The following is an 18,711-nucleotide window of genomic DNA, read 5'->3' on the forward strand; positions in this document are numbered from 1 at the left end:
GCAGAGCCCGCGGCGCCGCTTCCTCCGGAGGCCGGGACACTTTCGGAGGGAACCACTTCCTCACCCGGCCCGGCGCGGCCCGGTGGGGGGAGATGTCAGATGCCGGGAAGGAGGGGTGAAGGCGGGGAAGCGCCGGCCGCAGTCCCCCCGCCCGCTGCGAGACGGCCATTTAAGCCCCGGGCGAGGGGCCGGCGGGAGCGGCGGCGGAGGGAGGTGACCGGCTCGGCCTAGCCTGGCCCAGCCCTCCCCTCCCGCGGGCGGCTGCCCCGCTCGCCTTCCCCCCCCCCCCGCGCAGGGCTTCCCCCGCGGCGCCGCCCGCCTTTCCCGTGAGGGAGCGCTAGAGGGAGCGGCGGGAGGGCGAGGCGCCGCCGCCTGTGAGGGCGGCGAAGGGGTGGGACGCCGGGCGGTGCGGGGCGCGCAGCCCGGCCATGTCTCCGGGGGAGGCGGCGTCGCGCTGAGCGGCCGTGCGCGCAGCGGGGAGCGCTCTCCGCCACCATGAGGCGGCTGCCGCTGCCCCTGCCCTGCCTGCTGCTGCTGCCGCTGCTGCCGGCCGAGGTGAGACCGCGGCGCGGGGGACGGCCCGGGGGGGTGGGGGGCGGCCGCTGGCAGCCGCACCTGCCCTCCCCCCCCCCCCCGCCGGGAGCTGCCCCGGCGGCCGCGCCCGCCGCTCCGCGGGGAGCCGTGCGGCCGGCGGGGCAGGTGTGCGGCCGCGGCTCGGGCTTTGTCCCGCAGCGGCTCCGCCGCTGCCGCCCGGGGAGGGAAGGGGAGGCTGGAGGGTATGGGGGCAGCTCACCTGGGGCGGGCTGCCGGCGGGATCCCCGGGGCCGCGGCCTCTCTCAGCGCTCTCCGCTGGGGTCCGAGCCCCTCCCGGCCGCAGCGCGGGGGGGCGGCCGCTGGCCGGCACCGGCGGGGATGCGGTGGGGTACGACCCGGTGGTGCAGCCGCGTGGCTCCTGTCGGGGCAGGAGGCTGCCCCGGCTGTTTTATGGCGCTGAAAGCTGCCTGAGGTAGAGCGGGGACGGCTCCCGTCTCCCCACCGAGTATTGTAGCCTGCCCTCGCCGTGTCGCTGCTGGTTAATCAGTAACACGTTATTTGCACATCGCCTGTGCTGGTGGTGCACATCTCCCACCGCCTTACAGCCTTCAGGAGCCGTGTGGAGTTTTCACGGGAAAATCCTGCCGTGGTGCGGGGAGTGGAGCCGGCGGTGCAGGGCGCAGGTGAACAGGAGGCCTCTGCCAGCACACCTGTGTTTCAGGCCTCCCTCAGTGCCTGAGTGCGTTACAGGATGGTCTTCAGAGAACACCTTTCAGCGATGTAAATCAAAATCATCTGCCAGGTGACCCACTCATCTCATGCTGGCATAGACCTTCACCCCGTGCCCCTCTCGGCTGATAGCTTCCTAATGTTCCTGTAGGAGCGCTTCGTGTCTGCTGCAAAGTCTAATGTTTTGGGGCTTGCTGAACTTTTGCTTCCAGATGTACCTGCTTGGACTCTTTGCCTCAACGGTTTCTGCTACAGAAGCATGAATGTGTGTTGGTACAGACAGGTACTCAGTGATCTGAGGTGACAGTTCTGCCTGGCCTATGTTTTGGTCCCACCCTGAGAGCTGCAAAGCAGAACTATACCACTGCTTAAGATTTTTAATTATTTTTTCCTTACCTTACATTGGCATCAGCTTGTGATTGCAGCCAATGGCTACTGTAAACCTTTGCTTCCTCCTCCTTTTGTGTGTCATTCAGTTTGGGGTACCTTGCAGTGTTCTGTCATTCTGTATCTGCTGTTGTACGAAACCTAGGTTTAAAAATCTCTTCTGAATAAGAGCTAAGACTGACTTGGGAATCGAAGTACTCCAGTATTTTGAAACAGCTCAGGGCAGGCCTGGATTGTCCTTGGGTGTAGCCTTGCAGGCTTACCCAGGCAACAGGAGCCTGATGTGGGCATGTGGCTTGTATTGACTGCTGTTCGTTGAAGCAGAGTAGCCTTTGTGCGAGGATCTGCCAGCCATGACATCTATTGTTTGTAGTTTTTCTTCTCAAGCAGGGTATGAAATCTTGTGACGTAATGATCTACTTGTCCTCTAAGTCTGGCTCTTAATTGGTGTCTATTATGATAGATAATAATAGCAAAAAATTGGACCCTCTCCTCACACGTAGTGGCGTTTATGTAATCATCGTCTTTGGGCCCAGCTGTGCCCCCTCCTGACTTCCTGTGGGACCCTTGAGTAGGTCCTGTCATCCCCTGATAGTGTCAGAGCTCCCATCAATGTGCTACAGGACACAGGTCAGATCTGCAGATTTTGGTATGGCTCATAATTTTAGGTGGGATCTCCCTGGCTCATGGTGTCACAGTCTGAAAATTAAGAAGACTACAATTTTTGGTAGTCTCAGTTATGACTTTAGGTGTACCTGTGAATATGAAGGCTGGTGCAAAGAAGTCTGTTCACCACACCTCTTAACTGATGCTGGTCAGCACCTTGCAGAGTTTTGAACATTAGGAGCACTTGATGGATCTACAGAGAGAGGTGGGGGGAAAGGCCCCTTAGGAGCTTTTTCTGTAGAGAAATAGGACATAAACTGAGTCCTTGCTGCCAGTGTGATTCTGCAAATCATCCACTCATTTGAAATCACTAATTTCAGTGTGGCCACTTATGGCAGGTAGGGGGGATAAGTGTGTTATGTTTATGTAGCCCATTAATGCCAGCAGTAAGGATGCAGAATAAAGCCTTGCTTGGAGGGAATGCTTGCTCTAAGCACAGTAGGTTTGTCAGTTCCAAGTAGTGTTCATGTGGTCTTGCCCTTTAAAAATCAGGATGGTCTCTGGCAGGAAACAGTTTTGCTCTTTGTGGTGGGTTCTTTGCACAGGTTAAGGCAGATGTCAGAGCTGGCCAGTGTCGTTGGTGGTGTAGCATGCGTGGACATAGCCTGGGGCTACCTGGTGAGGTATTTCGATGGTGTAAGAAGATGACAGCAGCTGGCAAGACTGTCAGGCATGTGGCATGAGCTGGCTTTCGTGCATTGCCAGTAAGAACCATTGCCCCTCGTATACAGTCTCCCTGCTGGCCCATGAGGGGAAAGGCAGTGAGTCGGGTGGAAGTGGCTCTCGGCTGGATCTGGCCTCCGCGTTGCCTTTCAGATGACTGTGGGGTTGGTAAGGGGACAGTGCTCCTAACACAGACAGCATTGTCGGCCCGGACATAGGCAAGGGCTGGGAAGCATCGCGAGCTGTGGAACAGCTGTGTCATGGCAGCTCCTGGGTGGTGTGACAGGCATATGATCTTTCTGTGGTGTCTTTTACTCAAGGATAAGCATCTTTCTTGTTTTTAATGAATTAGAGCATAGTGCGCAAGGTTGGAGTTGTTAAAAAAACAAACCTTGCTGTGTATTTATGGGAGCTAGTGACTTGAGAATGGTCATATTAGTGATATGACAATATAACATCTACTACTCAAGAGCTTCAGTGTTGGTGTGCTTGTTTTGGTGCTTAGAGTTATAAATGCCTTTTATGTGGACCTAATAGCTTGTTCTTACAGCTTATTCCATGTACAAAACTCCTACTGATACCGTGTGAGTCGATTATATAGGATTATGGCTTAATTACTGATCTGAATTTCTAACTGAGGAGTTTAAATGAAGCACCATGGTATCTAAAATGTGGGTTTGCCATGCGTGTATGTTGCACGACAGTTAATTTCTACTATATATTGGTCATTGTTAATCATCCTTGTTGATTCTTGTCTTGTACTCTATATTTTAGTTTGTGAAATTATTCTTGGTAATTTTCAGCATATGGAAGAAAAAAGTTAAAAGGAAGTATCATTTAACAAAAATATTTTGTAAATACTTTGTGACACAGGTCTATATATTTAGAGCTCTTAAAAAGAATAAAGCTTGAGAAATGTGAGGCTCCCTTGCTGCTACTGTAAATATGCTTTTGGGGTAAAACCTTTAATGACCACCATTAGGAACACAAGTATGGACATCACTGATCTGGAGACCCGAGCAGGCCTGGACTTAAGGCAGCGTAGGCCAGAAAGGGAAGATGTGGCTGTGGACTGAGTTTGCTTGTGTCGGAGGAGCTTAGAAACGTATCATCTGTCAGGACAAGTTATTTTTCTGCGATGGCTGTCAGTTGATGCTGAAATGCAAAGGCTTTCATTTTTGTTTAAAACTACAACACAGGTTAATGTCACGTGCTGCTTCATGTTCTCTACAAGAGCACACAACACGAAGACCTTCTGCAGTACTCAATAGGTGCTTTGTTTTCAATGTGGTATGGAAGTGCATAGCGCTTCCTTAGCTGCATAGCCTGACTGCACATTGCAGCACACTCAGATGGTTTCCAGCACTTTGATTTTTAGTCTCCAGCCAGCAACACACAACAAAATATCTTCTTCTGCATGTTTGAGATCAGAATTCAGCCCCACAGTGGAAATGTTGTCTGTGCAAACAGCCACGCTATTATTAGTACTTCCTCAATTATGTGAGCTACATGCAAGTCTTTGTTGAGGATTTTCATGGCATGTAAATTTTTTTGGTTGGAGTTTCTAAATATGAGAGAGAGAAATTGCTACTGTTTTAAAATCTTTGCTTGCTTATTGTGTAGGGCATAATCCATATAATTTTAATTTACGCATTTCCTCCTTCCTACTAGAATTACAGTGTTTCATAGAGTGAGCATTTCAGCAATGTTAGAGAGTGGTTGGAGACTGGGAATTTGATGTTTGTAGGTATGAAGCCTGTCTCATGTCATTTATTTCGGTTTTTTGCTTGCAAGAAGATTCCCAGTATGAGCAAGGGAGAGAAAAAGCTATTAAAACAGTCAATGGCTGCACATCTGGTTGTTAGCCTGATGTGACTGCTTTTAGTTGGACTCCAAAATTTGAATGTAAATAACACCTTGAACATAATGAAAGGTCTCTGGAAGTGTAGGAGGAGCTAGTTGAATTTTCTCTAGCAGAGAGGGCGTACTGCTATGTGGGAAGGGGAGAGTGAAAGAGAACCTTGCCTTAAATGGAGCCATCAGTAGGAAATTAACTTTCAGCAGGTGATGACTGTGCAGGGGAGGACTTTAATTGTGGAGAAAAAAGACAACCAAGTGTAGGTGAGCATGTGCTAATAGGAAACGTTAGAAAGCAACTTATGGGGAGAAAAGAGTAATCAGGCATGTGCAGGAAGAGAACAAAACAGATGCACTGCTCTGGAAGGCTGCATCAAGGCTTTTCTCTAAGTGCTTTCCAGCTGTTCCCAAATGTATCTGCACATAAACAGGCCTCCTGGGGCTATTAATCCAAAATTCCAGGAGAAAATCCAAGATTAAATGGGAAAGGTATTTCTGTAATCCAGCAAAGAATGGACACATACATGTGGTCCAGCCGGAGCTGGATTGATAAACTTGTGGCCTCATTTAGTTATCTTCTGTGCCATTCATGGGCGTTCAGTGGAAAAGGCAGGGCCACACAGAGTAATGTCCATATCTTTCCATAAATGTTGCTGGTATCTGGCATGTCACTGAATGTAGTTAAGGTTATTTTCCTGCCATCACCAGGAAATTGGAAGAATCCCTTGGTATTAGAAACCACACAGTCCAACAGTCATTCTTCTCCCTCTGTGATTTATCTGAGACACCTAGGGCCACCTATGAAAGCCTCTTTCCCCACCTGTAGAAATGTAATGGGAGAAGAGGAAGCTGTGCTTTTAACTGTGTCTTAGAATAGAGGAAATTGCATCTACAGCTACAAATGGAGGAAGGAATGATGTTGGCGCCTGCTGTGGTACCAGACCTGTGGGGTCTGTAACTGATCTTGGCTTTATGTGGTGCTTCAAGCTCAGTTGGTATGTGTGGGGAAGAGTGCTAAGGCCTGCATTTGACGCAAGCCCTGCTTTGGGGAGGAGAAGGGACCACTGGAAGGATTACCTTTAAGCTCTTCTAGCCAATGCCTAGAAATCCCTTTTTGTCCAGTGCTGCACATGTGCTTGTTCTTGGTTTCCCCTTCCTATTCTTCTTGTACCTCCCATTTGTTTGGTACACTTATGACTTTTCTCATTGTTTTGTATAGTTTTAGCCAAACTAAATGAGTAAAAGAAATATCTACTATGTCATTGGTAAATTCCTAACGCATGCAAAGTCTTTGTTGTGTACTGCGTCTGAGGTTCTAGTTTAGGCTTTAGAATGTGGGGTTTTTTAAATGTTGGGTTGGGTGTTTTTTTATTGGAAAGACTTCATGGTTTCTTGGTTGATCGGTTTGGCTTTGTGGTGTGCAGGAGAATGCCATCTACAGACTGTAGTACTGTTTTCTGTTTACTGTGCACCATGTGGGCCAGGGATTGAGTATAAGGAATAATTTGTGTGAATTTCACCCCTAATTCCACCACTGAAGGTAAGAAATTTCTGCTTCTGAGACTACAAAATCATAAAGACAAGACTTGAGCATCAAGCCTGCAGCTTTATTGTAAATTACGGTCTGTCTATTGTAGCTTGGTAAGCAGATGCAGTCTTTTAGCATATCTGTGTTGGAGGCTGTGGGTGTTTGAGAAAGGGTGAGGGTGACATCTGGTCCTGGCTCTGTGAGTGGGACTCTTCTGAGCCCGAAGGTGCTGGAGCCCTCTTTCCTATCACAGCCCAGGTGAGAGGAGGGACTTAAGTGCCTGGGAGCTTTTCCTTGTTCGGATTTTGTAGTTTGTATCTAAAACACAGCTGGCTCTGTGATTAGGTGCATTCTCAGATTAATTCCTCACTTCCTTTTGGCAATATTTTGATAGGGTTTTTTGTCTGCCAGCTTGTAAAGAGTTGGGTTGAACCTAGCCTGAATGGGAGTGCTCCCTAAAGAGGGGTTATTTGTGCAAACGGGCTTTGTAGGAGCCCAGTCTGTCCCTGGTCATTGGGTGATTGTAGCTTGACATGTTCTGATGGGTTTAAATGCATATTTAAAAGCTTCTGCTTTTACTAGTCCAGTGGGACTTTTCTTTTTAATAGAGTATATCAAGATGAATCATTCATGGTTTTAGGACATCTTGGTAGATGGGTGGTAAGAAAGGGGACTGTACGTACCTCTATGGAGACTCCTAGCCACAGTTATTATGTTGTCTTGCTCTGTTTGCTGATGGTTCATCTCTGAAGGGTGTTTTCTCACAGGAATGCTGGTGAGTTTTGTTTCTGCATTCCCCATCATGGTGGAGCTTAGACTGAGCTTTCTCTCATTATTTCCTCTTATGCACTTGTATTCTGTTAAGTTAGAACATTTTTAACAAGCTTCCTTGTTTATTTTCTTATATACACACATGAACAGGTCACTGCTGGCAAGTCTGTTTCTACATACCTGCTTTTGAGTCCTCACTTTCAAATTACAATTCCTACTAACTCTGTCCTGGAAATAAAGAGAGAGCCATGCAAAGGGCAGGTGGGTGCTTCAAGAGACAGAAGGGTGCTGCAAAGCATGGGGCAACAGGCCATGGCCAGAGAAAGGTACAGCTTCGTTTTGAAGCAGGCCAGCCTACGTATGCAGCAAAGCATGGGACCATCTGTCATATTACAGACTCTAAAACTTCCTGCTGCCTCCCTCTGGTGCTTGTTGTGCCTGAAGATAAATGGAGGTTGCTTGTTTTTGCTGCCTATCCTCGCCAGGGTTACCTCATGCCCAGAGCAGCTCACCTAACTGATTCCCAGAGCATTCCCTTGAAACTTTGAACTTAATTTTGCCAGATGTCATGATACAGAGGGGCAAAGGGGGAAAATAGTGAGAATTCATATAGTTAGCTTCACCTGGCCACAGCCTGTATCAGCTCAACAACAGATGACTTCTTAGTTACTGTCTGAATTCATAGTAAGAGGGATCACATCTTTGTCTTTATTTGTCTGAACTTGCTCTGCTGCTTGTCTTTGTTCAAGGTGGCCTATGTATTTTGAAGTGGAAAGGGCAGGGAGGATGCTAGAGTGGTAAATATTGTCCAGCTGAAAATAGAAGATGCCTTCACCACTAGTGACATTTGAAACAGGAAGAATAGCCCTGATTGGAAGAGGGACCAATTTTCTGTGCTGGCAGGGATTTGGGGCAAGTGACCTCTTTCTGAGCCCAGAATGTAGCTTTGGCTGAGAAAGAGAAGGGCTTCCAGCGTTACCCCCTGGGACGCAGGTGAAAGAAACGCACGTTAGTAGTTTCACTGTAGCAGAAGGTAGTAGTGTGGAACCATCAAAAGAGATTGACTCAGCCTTGCCAGTGGTTTTATTACAATATTAGGCATGCCATGGTTTCAGTGTACTTTTAAAACATTAAAACGTGACTTGTTATGAAAACTAGTGTGAAGGGGAAAAATGGGTGCCTGTGGCTGGCATAAAATTTACATATGAAAAATTGTGTTGTGTTAATAAGGGAGTTTAGGATTTTCCTCCTTTGTGATCATGCTCTGTTGTTTTCTCTGATTCTGCAGGAACTTTATATACTTATAAATGCCTCAACCTGAGGGAGAAGTAAAATGAACAGTGATAAATTGGTAGGGTTCTTTTAGGTCATCAAATTTTGTTTTATTTAATTATTTTTCTCCAGTGAAAGAAGATACGGCAATTCTAATGTCTTGGTGCTACACATATTATAATCACCCATTTATAACCAAATTTGGATTTGGGGAGTTGACAGTTCATGGCTTTCCTGCTTTCTAAATTCTCGTGTTCTTTCAGTCTCCTTGCAGGATTAGCCACCTCTAATACTAGGCTTGGAGTTCAATACCAATAAAAATGTACTTGTTCTGGTCAATTCCAATACTGTTTTTTTGCAAAGCAGGCTTTGCCTGTTTAACTGAGGCCCTTGATGGTTTCATCTTCTGTGGATTTTTACTTTTTTTGTAAAGGAGAGAAATACAGTAAGTGTAGTCGCAGTTTCCTTCCCACAATCTTTATAAATGTATATCTTCAACAAAACTGAAAAAAAAAAAAAGCTTGCTTGTTGAAGTTAATTATCTTTGGTTCAGTTTGCATAATTCTTTGAGGGGAATTCACCTCTAGGTTCTAGTTCCGTGCAGCTGGGCGCCAGGGAGAAATAAGCAGCCCAGTTCTGAGGTCAGGATCTGGCCTTCTTAGCTGGCATACTGTTGATGCCACAGACACAGGGCTGGTATTTTAAACCCAGAGTTTTCAATAGATGTTACATCTGACAGCTGAAGAATGGAGACTGACATACTCTCACATGAGATAAAGGGGCAGCGTTAACATCTGCAGAATGAAAATACTTTCTTTTTCTTTTTTCAGTATCTCTCTGCAGTTCAAAACCCTATTTCTGGAAATATTTGTGATGGAAAAAGGGAAGATTTTTGTGAAAGCTTACTTTGCATTTTTTTCTTAAAGTGACTAATAGACTATCCAGTTTTTCTTTCTAATGAACCTTGTACTACTTTTAAGACTCTTCTTGCAACCAACTGAAAAACGACACTTTATCGGTACTATTAAATTGAGCGTGTTCACTTGAATGATCAATGATAAGTGAACTGTATTGCCACATCCATCTTAAAATAATTTAAACTATCTCTAAGTACATGCAAAGCATTGGTAGATATTAGTATTGTGAATGTGTTAACTGAAATCTAATTTTAAGACATAATTATGGGAAAGGACAAAGCTGTAAGATCTGGAATTAGATCTGTTGGCTCTTTGTCCTTTAATCTCCATAACAATGCAGGTAATTGTATGCATATAATAAATCTCAACAATACTCTCCTTTGTCCCTATTAAAGGAAAGAAAACTTTCCTTTGTCTGTAACTTATCAAGGAGTTGCATTTGGAGATGTTAAAATTTCTGGGAGATAGTTACAAATAAAAAATCAAGCCAGCTAACAGAAACAAAAAAAGAAATTTCTTATGTGTTGAATCCATTTGGAAACAGGCATCTTTTCCAGCTTAACAGTTACAGATGAATTATTGTTATAAAGTGTTTAGCTGTTTCTTCGTGAGATAAGACTTTAATGGCCAATGTCCTCCAGCACCATGTCAGTGCGTTTTTATCTCTTTGTTGTCTCTTTCTCCAGCTGTAATGATTTTTCATTATAGCTGAAAGGTAGTTGATCTAAAATATAAATGTCTTAACACAACGTGGGTTTTTTAATGTGGATTTGAGATTATGTAATGAAAGTGTAATTGCTTCTGTGCTTTTATTGTGTGTGCCTTGTTTCTCTGTGACATTGTAATTTCTGATCTCTGCTATACACTTGTAGCAAAACATCCATATTAAAGGAGCTGATAATTAGCTCTATATATTCATGAAATTGAAAGCTTAAAATGCTTGAAAAAAGCAGCTATATCCTTAACTAACTTTATAATCATATAACCTTCTTTTTTTAAAAAAATAAATTAAAAATCCCCCCAACCAGACATTATATGCTTTTTATGATTAAAGCATATAATTAGTTTATTGTGCTCTGTATTAAGCTAACTTTCTTTTTCTTTCTTGTCTGCAATATTTTGCGAAGTACTGACACTGCTAGTGAGAGTGCTGAGCTCTAGCCAGCAGCAAATATTTGCAGGTGGATGCAATATCTGGAACAGCCTTAGGCAGTACTCATTTCCCAGTACTACAAGACAGACCTGCAGTATGTGGTTTAACTGGTATTGAACTATTGTCTTCTGACTCAGTCTTCATACTTTTAAATGTATCTGTTCAACTATTTCCTGGTTCAGTAGGCGCAGCATAACACTGCAGGAGGAGTGAGCAGAAGGCCAGAGCTGCTAAGTATTTACTGTAGAGCATACTTGTCCCTCTTCTCCACCCCTGTGATCTTCTGGTAACGGAGCCTAGTTCTCTTTGTTATGAAATTGGTTAGGACTTCATCTAAGAGGTGCAAATAAAATGGTTCTCTTCTAAATTTCTGATAGTTTGAGCAGCCTACAAAAAACTCCCCCACTTTTCTCCTTTTCATTCACTTGCGCTGTTTTCTTTTATGACTTGCAGGAGGGGACTGCTGTTTCTCCAGCAGCGGTTCTGGGTGATTCACAGAGCAGCCCCTGCTGCATCCTAGCTAGCTGTACTGTTACCAGACAGAAGGTCATTTCTGATAACCTTCGCTGTGCCCTATAGGTTATGCTTACATGCAAAATTCTGTGCAGTGCATTTATTATTTGGCTTGTAAGCAGTGTGTGCAGTGATTCTTCCTATGAATAAGTTTAAGGCTATTCACGACAGCTGACACAGTTGCTTTTTTTTTTTTGTTTTCCAGCTCCTCTTTGAGGTAAGAAGGATAATAGATTGCAATGCCCAACTCTGCCAAATACCAGTTGCTGCAGCTGATGCCAGTCCCCTGCACTCCTGTTCCTGCAAATTGGCTACCCTAGTTGCTTCTGCTCTCTTCTGAATAGGTTTTTTTTTTTTTGGGGGGGGGGGGGGCGGGGGGAAGGGATGTGAAAAAGACAACGGATATCTCTTATGCAGATGTTTATTCAGAGTAATTGCTACATGCGGTATTTGTCACTACTGTCTTCAGATTGCATCAAAGTTCATTCCAGCTATGTTAATCTGAGACTTGCAGTGAAAACTGTTCAGCTGAACATTTTGTCTCCTCCTGTAGAAATGTGTGGAAAAAATAGGAGATAAGATACTGCCAAACTTTGGTTTCCCTTTTGAGCAAAGGCTTTTTACTTTTTGCTATCCTGAAGTCAGATGTTTGCTGCTCCATCTTCCATGGAGTCTGTAGGACTGAAATCCTGCTAGAGTTTTGAAGATTAAGTTAATGACTGAGAAGTTTTAGGACTTGCGGTAGGTTGTGCTGTCAGGATTTGTCTGAGGACGCAGAAGTTGCTCACCTACTGCCCCTCATATCTTCTCTTCACACTTTCCTCCCCCTTGTTGCACTAGTTGTGTTTTGTGACCTGGAGATTGTAAATGCCATGGGACATTGTACATTTGTACATGAGTAGTACTAAGGAATCTTGATGGGGTTAGGACCTCTGGCAATGACTTCAAAAAAGAAATCTTTCTTAGTTGCCAGGTGCATGTAGGAAGTCAACATAGTGCCCCACCACATCTGTCTCCACCAGGATTCACTTCTTACAAGCTGTGTCAAAAATGAGAGCTGGAGGAGAAAAAAAGCTTCCCTTGCACAACTTCCTGTATTTTGTGAATACAGTATTCCTTTTTGGTCATGAATGGGTTATAAATCAGACAAAAGCTGGGTTGTGGGGTCTCACCCCTTTCTTCTTTAAGTGAATTGGCTAATTCTTGGCACATTTGTAGATAGGAAAGGCATTCCTTACATCAGGCACAGATGGGGAAGAGTTTCTTGTGCTGTGAGATAGACATTCACCTCTAGACACAGGGCAGCCTGTGGTAAACCACTCAAGTACTCAGGAAAAGAGGTTAGGAGCGTGACTGAGGCAGTACAAAACCTTGGCAGGCATTTAGTGGGACAGCAAATTTCATCCTGGATGCTCAGTGTGTCATGGAGCACGTCTGAGTTGTGAAACAGCTACTTAGAGCAAGTGGGGGCAGCGAGAGGGGTAGGGAGCAAACTGTACCTCTGACCCTGTGAAGGGATGGTACATGGCTGTGCAGATTCTGTTGAGAAAGCAGGGCTAAAGATAACACCTGTTACATTGAAACAGTGCAAAAATCAGTATGCTAGTAAATGTCTGCTTGTAAATGGCTACCGTCAGGCTCCAAACTGTGTGTATTGTACATAACTGAAACAAATGCAGTTGTTGCTTTTGATTGTGCAGCAAATGCTTCTTTTTGCTGAGGAAGAAAACCCACAATTTGTTTCTGACTGTCCCATAGTGCAGTGTCTGGTCTTGTGGACAGTCTGTGGTTTGTATGTATTGGGTGCTGTTTGAAGGACTCTAATTTGAGATGTTCCTATCATTCTTTAATGCAATGAAGGGAGCTAAATGAGAACTGTGTGTGGATACAGCTGAGGAAGACATGGAAAAGCAAGTGTATGAGAGACTGAGTGTGGGGTGTAAGCACTCTTTCATCATGTCCATCTCTATGAAGCCAAAAACAAAGACAAGTTTCTAAAGAAAAGGAAGTAGGTTGTTGGGGAGGGTGATGAGTAAACACAGAATGTACATGAGGAGCAAGACTGCTGCAGCCTATATAAGTTAACAGTGTGTATCAGCTGCTGAAGCAGTGCCCAAGTATGTGCTGTTTCATTACATAGAGTTGAACTGTATTCATCTCTGAAATAAAACTGACCGGTCTGCCGCCTCCTTTTTAATTAGATCCTGTTGGGATGAGACATCCCTTCCTGAAATGAGAGAAAGGTAAAATTCATCACCCACCCGCCCCAGACCTTTTGCACACTTGACAGCTGTGATAATATGACACTATGCCCTGTAATTTGGATACTCCTTAAAAGTGACAGAAGGCATTTCTAGACTGTTTGTGTTGAACTTGGAGGCTCTTGCTACATGAGGCTACCAGCTGTATGCTGCTTACAGTGAGGTGATGATAATTGGTGTCTGCTGGTGGTCAAAACCATGATCATCTGGGAGCGTAAGGAGGAGTGAGTCTATCTGATATATCTGCTGCACTACACAGTAGCAAAGTCTCCAGTCTCTATGGTTACTGCTATTGAGGGGAGGATATGAAAGGTGTTATGGTTTGCTTATAGATATACTTCAGGGTATTGCTCCAAGCTCCCTAGCTAAGATTGGGGTTACCTTGCTTGTTGTTGCGAAAATGCATAGGAAGGCAGTCTCTGAAATACCTGAATGTGTGTTATTTTAAGCATGCACATGTGCAAACATACGGTCTGTATTTAGGGAACATTTCTACGGCTGCAAAATCCATCTCTGAAAAGCTAGGAAGTGTTGGAATTAAAGCTGCCCATTTGACTTTAATCTGCCTCTTTCTGAAGGGTGGAGGCAGGGCCCAGAGTACGCACTCTTGTTCCCCTCACCATGTTTAGCTGCCTTTGCTCAGTGCCAGCCCCCTCATCAGAGGGAGCTGTTGGAGAAGCTTCAGCTTGCCCAGATGCATTTTGCAAAGAAGATAAAGGGTGTCCCCGTGCAGCTCCCATGCAGCCTTGCCAAGAAGTGTGTTGCCCCTCTTTGAGTTTGGAGCAGCTTTCAAACTGAGGTGAGAGCCTGCCCAACTGGGTTGTGGGGCCATTGCAGCTGAGCGGGTGCCTGCTAAGGTGACCCACCAATAAGGTGACCCACTGGGTGCTCTGCTTGGGTCCTGTCCTGTAGGATCAACTTCCTGGCTTGACCTTGGACCTCCCTTATTACTACGCAGATGGCTGGTGATCCTAACCCTGAGCTGAGCCTGGGTACCATTCATTGCAGGGCCTGCCGTGCTTGGGTACCATGGCAGTGCACCCCTGGCTGGTAGAGCCTCCACCTCCTGCTGTGCTATCCTGCTCAGCTCCCTGCTGCTCTTTCCTTGCCTTCCCATGCACCTTCCTTACATGTCTTTCACCTAATTTTTTGCTGTCTGCTTCTCCTTCCACATACAGGATGGTTAAGGTTGCTTACAGAGCATCTTTCAGTGCTTAGTTGTTCTCTGAGTAGCTTTATGCTGCATTCATTCCCCTCTGCTCCAGTTTGCAAAGGCTCCAGTAGGCACAAGTAAATTAGGACTTTTTTATTTTGATATCCCAAGTGTTTTTGATGTATGTAAGTTTTTCCCAGCAATAGCAAAGGCTACCTTAGTGAGGGGAGGACTGAAGGGGTCAGAGGAAGTCCATTTCTTGCCATAAGAAGGAAAAAAAAAGTCACTGTGGTGTTTAGTAATGTTATGGCAACATGTTTTCTCTCATTCTCATTTTCTCAATGTTTTAAAGCATTTTGGCTGCAGCATTTCATAATTAAGTTAAATATATTTAGCCAGATGCTGGCACGTAGTCTTAAAAAGTTCCCTCCAAATTGAAGCATTTGGGGTAAGTTATGAGCAAATGAAAAGGGGTCTTCTGTTAGGAAACCCTGGGCAATGTCACATTATACCCTGTGCTATTTAAGACTTCTCATTTAACTAGTTGCCCTTGATTTTCAGAGCATCGGTGGCCTTCTCCCGTACATACAAAGCTGTTCTTCCTACTTCTCCCTCTTGTCTTGCTGCAGGTGCTTGTGCCCAGCTGAGCCCTGCAGTTCTGGATGTATAGTGTGCAGGGGCATCCTCAGGTTTAGCAGTCACTGTGGCAATCCTTTGGTGAAATCTCTGAGCACACCTGAGAGGGGCTGCCCAGGCAGAGCTGTGCCACCACCTAGTGTCACAACCTTTCCTCCCTAAATTCTTTCTTCTCTGGGACAAATAATCCTGTTATAAATAAAATATGTGAAAGCTCCACCCATTCTGTAAAAATCTTTGAGTTTTCTTAATGCGAGTGTGGATGGTCTTGTAGCTATTGACTCATTTCTAAACCAAATGTATCCAGTTTTAAGTCTTCTCTGTATCTTCATAATTGCAATTTGTCAGTAATTTTGACTGCAAACCCTTCCCTAACGGCCCCATCTCTTGCACTGTTCCCTGTTGTTACTATTTTAGAAACGTGGCTGTTTTCATAGTTTAGCATTTTTGCCAATATGAAACTTCAGGGTATGATTTCTCTTTTAAAACATCTATTTCTAAAACTCAGTCCTGTTCTTTATACCTTTCTCTCTCCCCCTTTCCTTTTCTGCCCACACCTCAAGTCAAATTTTGGGTATGTGGGTGGAATGGGTTTTAGTAGTGTGAGGGAAACGGATAGTTACGTGCAGTGATGATGGGGAGGAATAAATGCCTGTGTAGTACAGTGCTAGAATAGTTTTTGTTGCAGAACTTGGATTGTAATTGCACATGGTATATGGTGCAGCTTCCACCCAAATTTTCTGTCATGCCTGTCTTCTTTTTTGCATATACATGTCACAGAATAGTTTGTTTTAATTCGTATTTAGTTTGCTGAGGAGGAGGAGGGTGTTTTAATTGAAAGCAAAAATTCCTGTGAACCATATGCCTCACTCTTCAGTCAGCTCTAATTAAATTTCTTTTTCCTCCCTGATTTCAAGTTGTTTCCCCTTTGTGTGCGTAAGTGAGAATTTATGTGGGAGATCCCCATCGTTGTTGTTATGTCATGGTCCTATTTTATGATCCCATAGTTCCCTCAGTGTTGATCAGACATGTTAGCAAAGGTTGTGATTACAAACACATCCTTTATATGGAGAGAGATTATGGTAGGTTAAATATTACTTCTGTAAGTCCTTCGGTCAGTATTTCAGAGTGATAATGAAGATCAATGCATTGAGCCCTCCGGGAAAGTTTCTGTTCATAAATGTGGAGAAGATGACATTGAGGGTCTGAGATAATGCAGTCAACTGATGACACACAGCTCGGACTTCCTGAATTTCAGTGCTGTTATCTAATTGCAAGAGGATCCTACTCTTGTTTTCTCTTTCTGCCAGAAAGTCATGTTTAATACTAGTCAGCTTTTGTATAACTGTAAGATAATAGGATACTTCAGTAACATTAGCCAGTTCAAGTATATACGCATGTGTGTATATATCTATGTGACTGTGTATACACACACGTGTGTCTGTATTTGTGAATATAGAACAGCAGAGAAGAAATGAGCCTTTAGTGAGAAATAATTTATTTTGGTATTTAGTTTTATTTATTTAGTATCAAGTATTGTTTGAAAGAGTCTAAAAGAAAAGGAACTGTGTGTTGAGATAAGCAGTAGGAGAATTAAAAAAAAAAAAAGACATGTACTTGGCTTAAATGATGTCCAGGCTTACTGTGATATTTTCCAGGCACTAGTATTTTCCTTTTTTATTAAGATTACAAGCAGTTGATTTTCAAGTCTACAAAATAACAAAAAAAGAACCACAATATTAATACAAGTAACTGTTCCTGAAATGTGCATTTGAGTGCATTGTTTTACTTGTCCTTTGTGTTTAAAGAGGAGACTTGTTATAGCGGGTTTTAACTTATATGGCTGATTAAGGAACCATTAGCTTGACAAATAACCATGTGATTAATTGCAGGGGAAAAAAAATGGTGAATCTAATAGAGGAGTGCTTGAATGCTTTCACCTTAGGCACTTAGAAGGAATTTTAGCAATAGAACATGCCAGTGTTATTTCAGTGGCTCTTCTGTTTCTGTTAAATTGGTCTGGGCAGGATGTCTTTTCAGAGGCATTTTGTGCACCCACATCTTTGTGATTGGTGGAAAAATCAAGGGCTTCTTCCAGCCCCAGCACCACTAGTGTTGATGTGGCTGCCTGGTAAACAGGGCTGGGGAACTGGTGGGGAAATTGTAGTGGTGTATATTTGCAAGTGTGGGTTTGACGTGGGTGTTTATGAGCTCAGCAGTCCCTTGCTAGGCTGGTGTGTATCCGGTCCAGATCCCTCTCTGGTGTCAAGTTGATGAGTCGCAAATATGTCCCTGTGTGGCGATGGAAGGATGGGATGAGTTGCCTGGAGTTCAGCACCAGCACTGACAATTTTCCTTGCCAAAGCGGAACCTGGTAGCTTGCTTTCCATCCAGCCCATCTGATGGGGAATTTGGGTTTCTCTAATACCCAGGCTCTGCTTGTTTAGGTCCCAGGGGCTACAGCTGGTTATGTGTTGGCTCAACAAGGTGTCATGTGCATTCTGGCATCCAGGAAACTTCTCTGAAGCTTTTGGTCACATATCTCTTTGCTTTGTTATCTGGATGATAGTGCTGTGAACTATCTGCAAGCAAATGGTTCCTGGGGAAAAGAGGGAATTAAAAAAACCAGGATGGGTTTTACGCTTGCAGTCAAGAACGTATTTTCATAGGAAAATACAATCTATGGAAATTTAAGTCACAGTCTGCTATGACATGGTAGAAAATGACTTATCTTGTACTGATAGAGCTCCAAGAGGTTGGTTACAAAGTCTGAATGTCTCCAGATACATAAATAATGTCATATTATGTTATCATGGTCTGGGCATATGTTGCCTTTAAATAGAAAAAATACATAATATTACTTATTTAAAAATCTGTCTTTTCAAAAGGCATGTGCCAAGAAGCAGTGTGCTGGGGAATAAGTTCAGTTGTAACCGGAGGGATTTTTTTTTTATTAGCAGAATTGTTTGTGAATGAGCAATGGAGACAGTGACCTACAGGGTTTACAAGATGTGGGAATCTGCCTGTCTAGCCAGCACTATAAATAAATGAGAGGCTTTTGAAAAATTTTTGTCAACTCAATATACATTATTTTGTTTCGGCAAGTCTCCTTTGCTTCACAAACTCTGTTCTGTGTGTGGTGCTATTTATAAACTGGGGTGGAGGAAGAGTCTTTGGGAGTGGGTGATTCACAGACACAAAATAGGGCGGTAAACAATGTTAACACTGTGGCATAATCTGATAAAATCAGAAACTTGGACAAAGAGTGCAACACTGTTCCTCACTGGGGCTGTTGTGTGGCAGCTTTTTCTCCCTTTCCGCTGACCTTCTCTGACTTGCCAAAAATGCCATCTAGTTTCGTTTTCACGGGCCTGACACCAAGTTAGTTGCCCAGGGTTAACCTAAGAGCAGTGCTACGGCTCGGTCTTCTGCAGGCAGACTCTCATGCCTGACCCATCTGAAGAGTGTGTGTCACTGCTGGTTTTGTGGGATGTGTCAGGGGAGCATCCGAGGGCTTCTTGGTAGCTCAGTGGCTGTCTCATCTGCTCCCTGGCCAGGGTGGCTGAAGAGAGCTTGTGTTCACAGTCAAAGGTGGATTAATGCTCGTATCACAGGCTGGGAGTTGGAGTGATGAGTTAGGGATATGTGTTCCCTCCCGCTGTTCCTTTTGT

At 44.4% G+C, this 18,711-nt stretch overlaps 1 protein-coding gene across 2 annotated transcripts in view; it reads left to right on the forward strand.

Moving 5' to 3' along the window:
• The first annotated feature begins 426 nt into the window (after nt 1-426).
• Nucleotides 427-18,711, forward strand: part of PTPRJ (protein tyrosine phosphatase receptor type J) — a 75,572-nt gene continuing 57,287 nt past the window's right edge. For both annotated transcript variants that reach the window (XM_074841947.1, XM_074841948.1), the window contains exon 1: nt 427-555. In XM_074841947.1, coding sequence (XP_074698048.1) covers nt 496-555 — 60 coding nt within the window. In that variant the 5' untranslated portion in view covers nt 427-495. The remainder of the gene's footprint in view (nt 556-18,711) is intronic.

Source organism: Strix aluco, chromosome 16, assembly GCF_031877795.1.
Source record: "Strix aluco isolate bStrAlu1 chromosome 16, bStrAlu1.hap1, whole genome shotgun sequence".
In the NCBI taxonomy this organism is placed as follows: domain Eukaryota; kingdom Metazoa; phylum Chordata; class Aves; order Strigiformes; family Strigidae; genus Strix; species Strix aluco.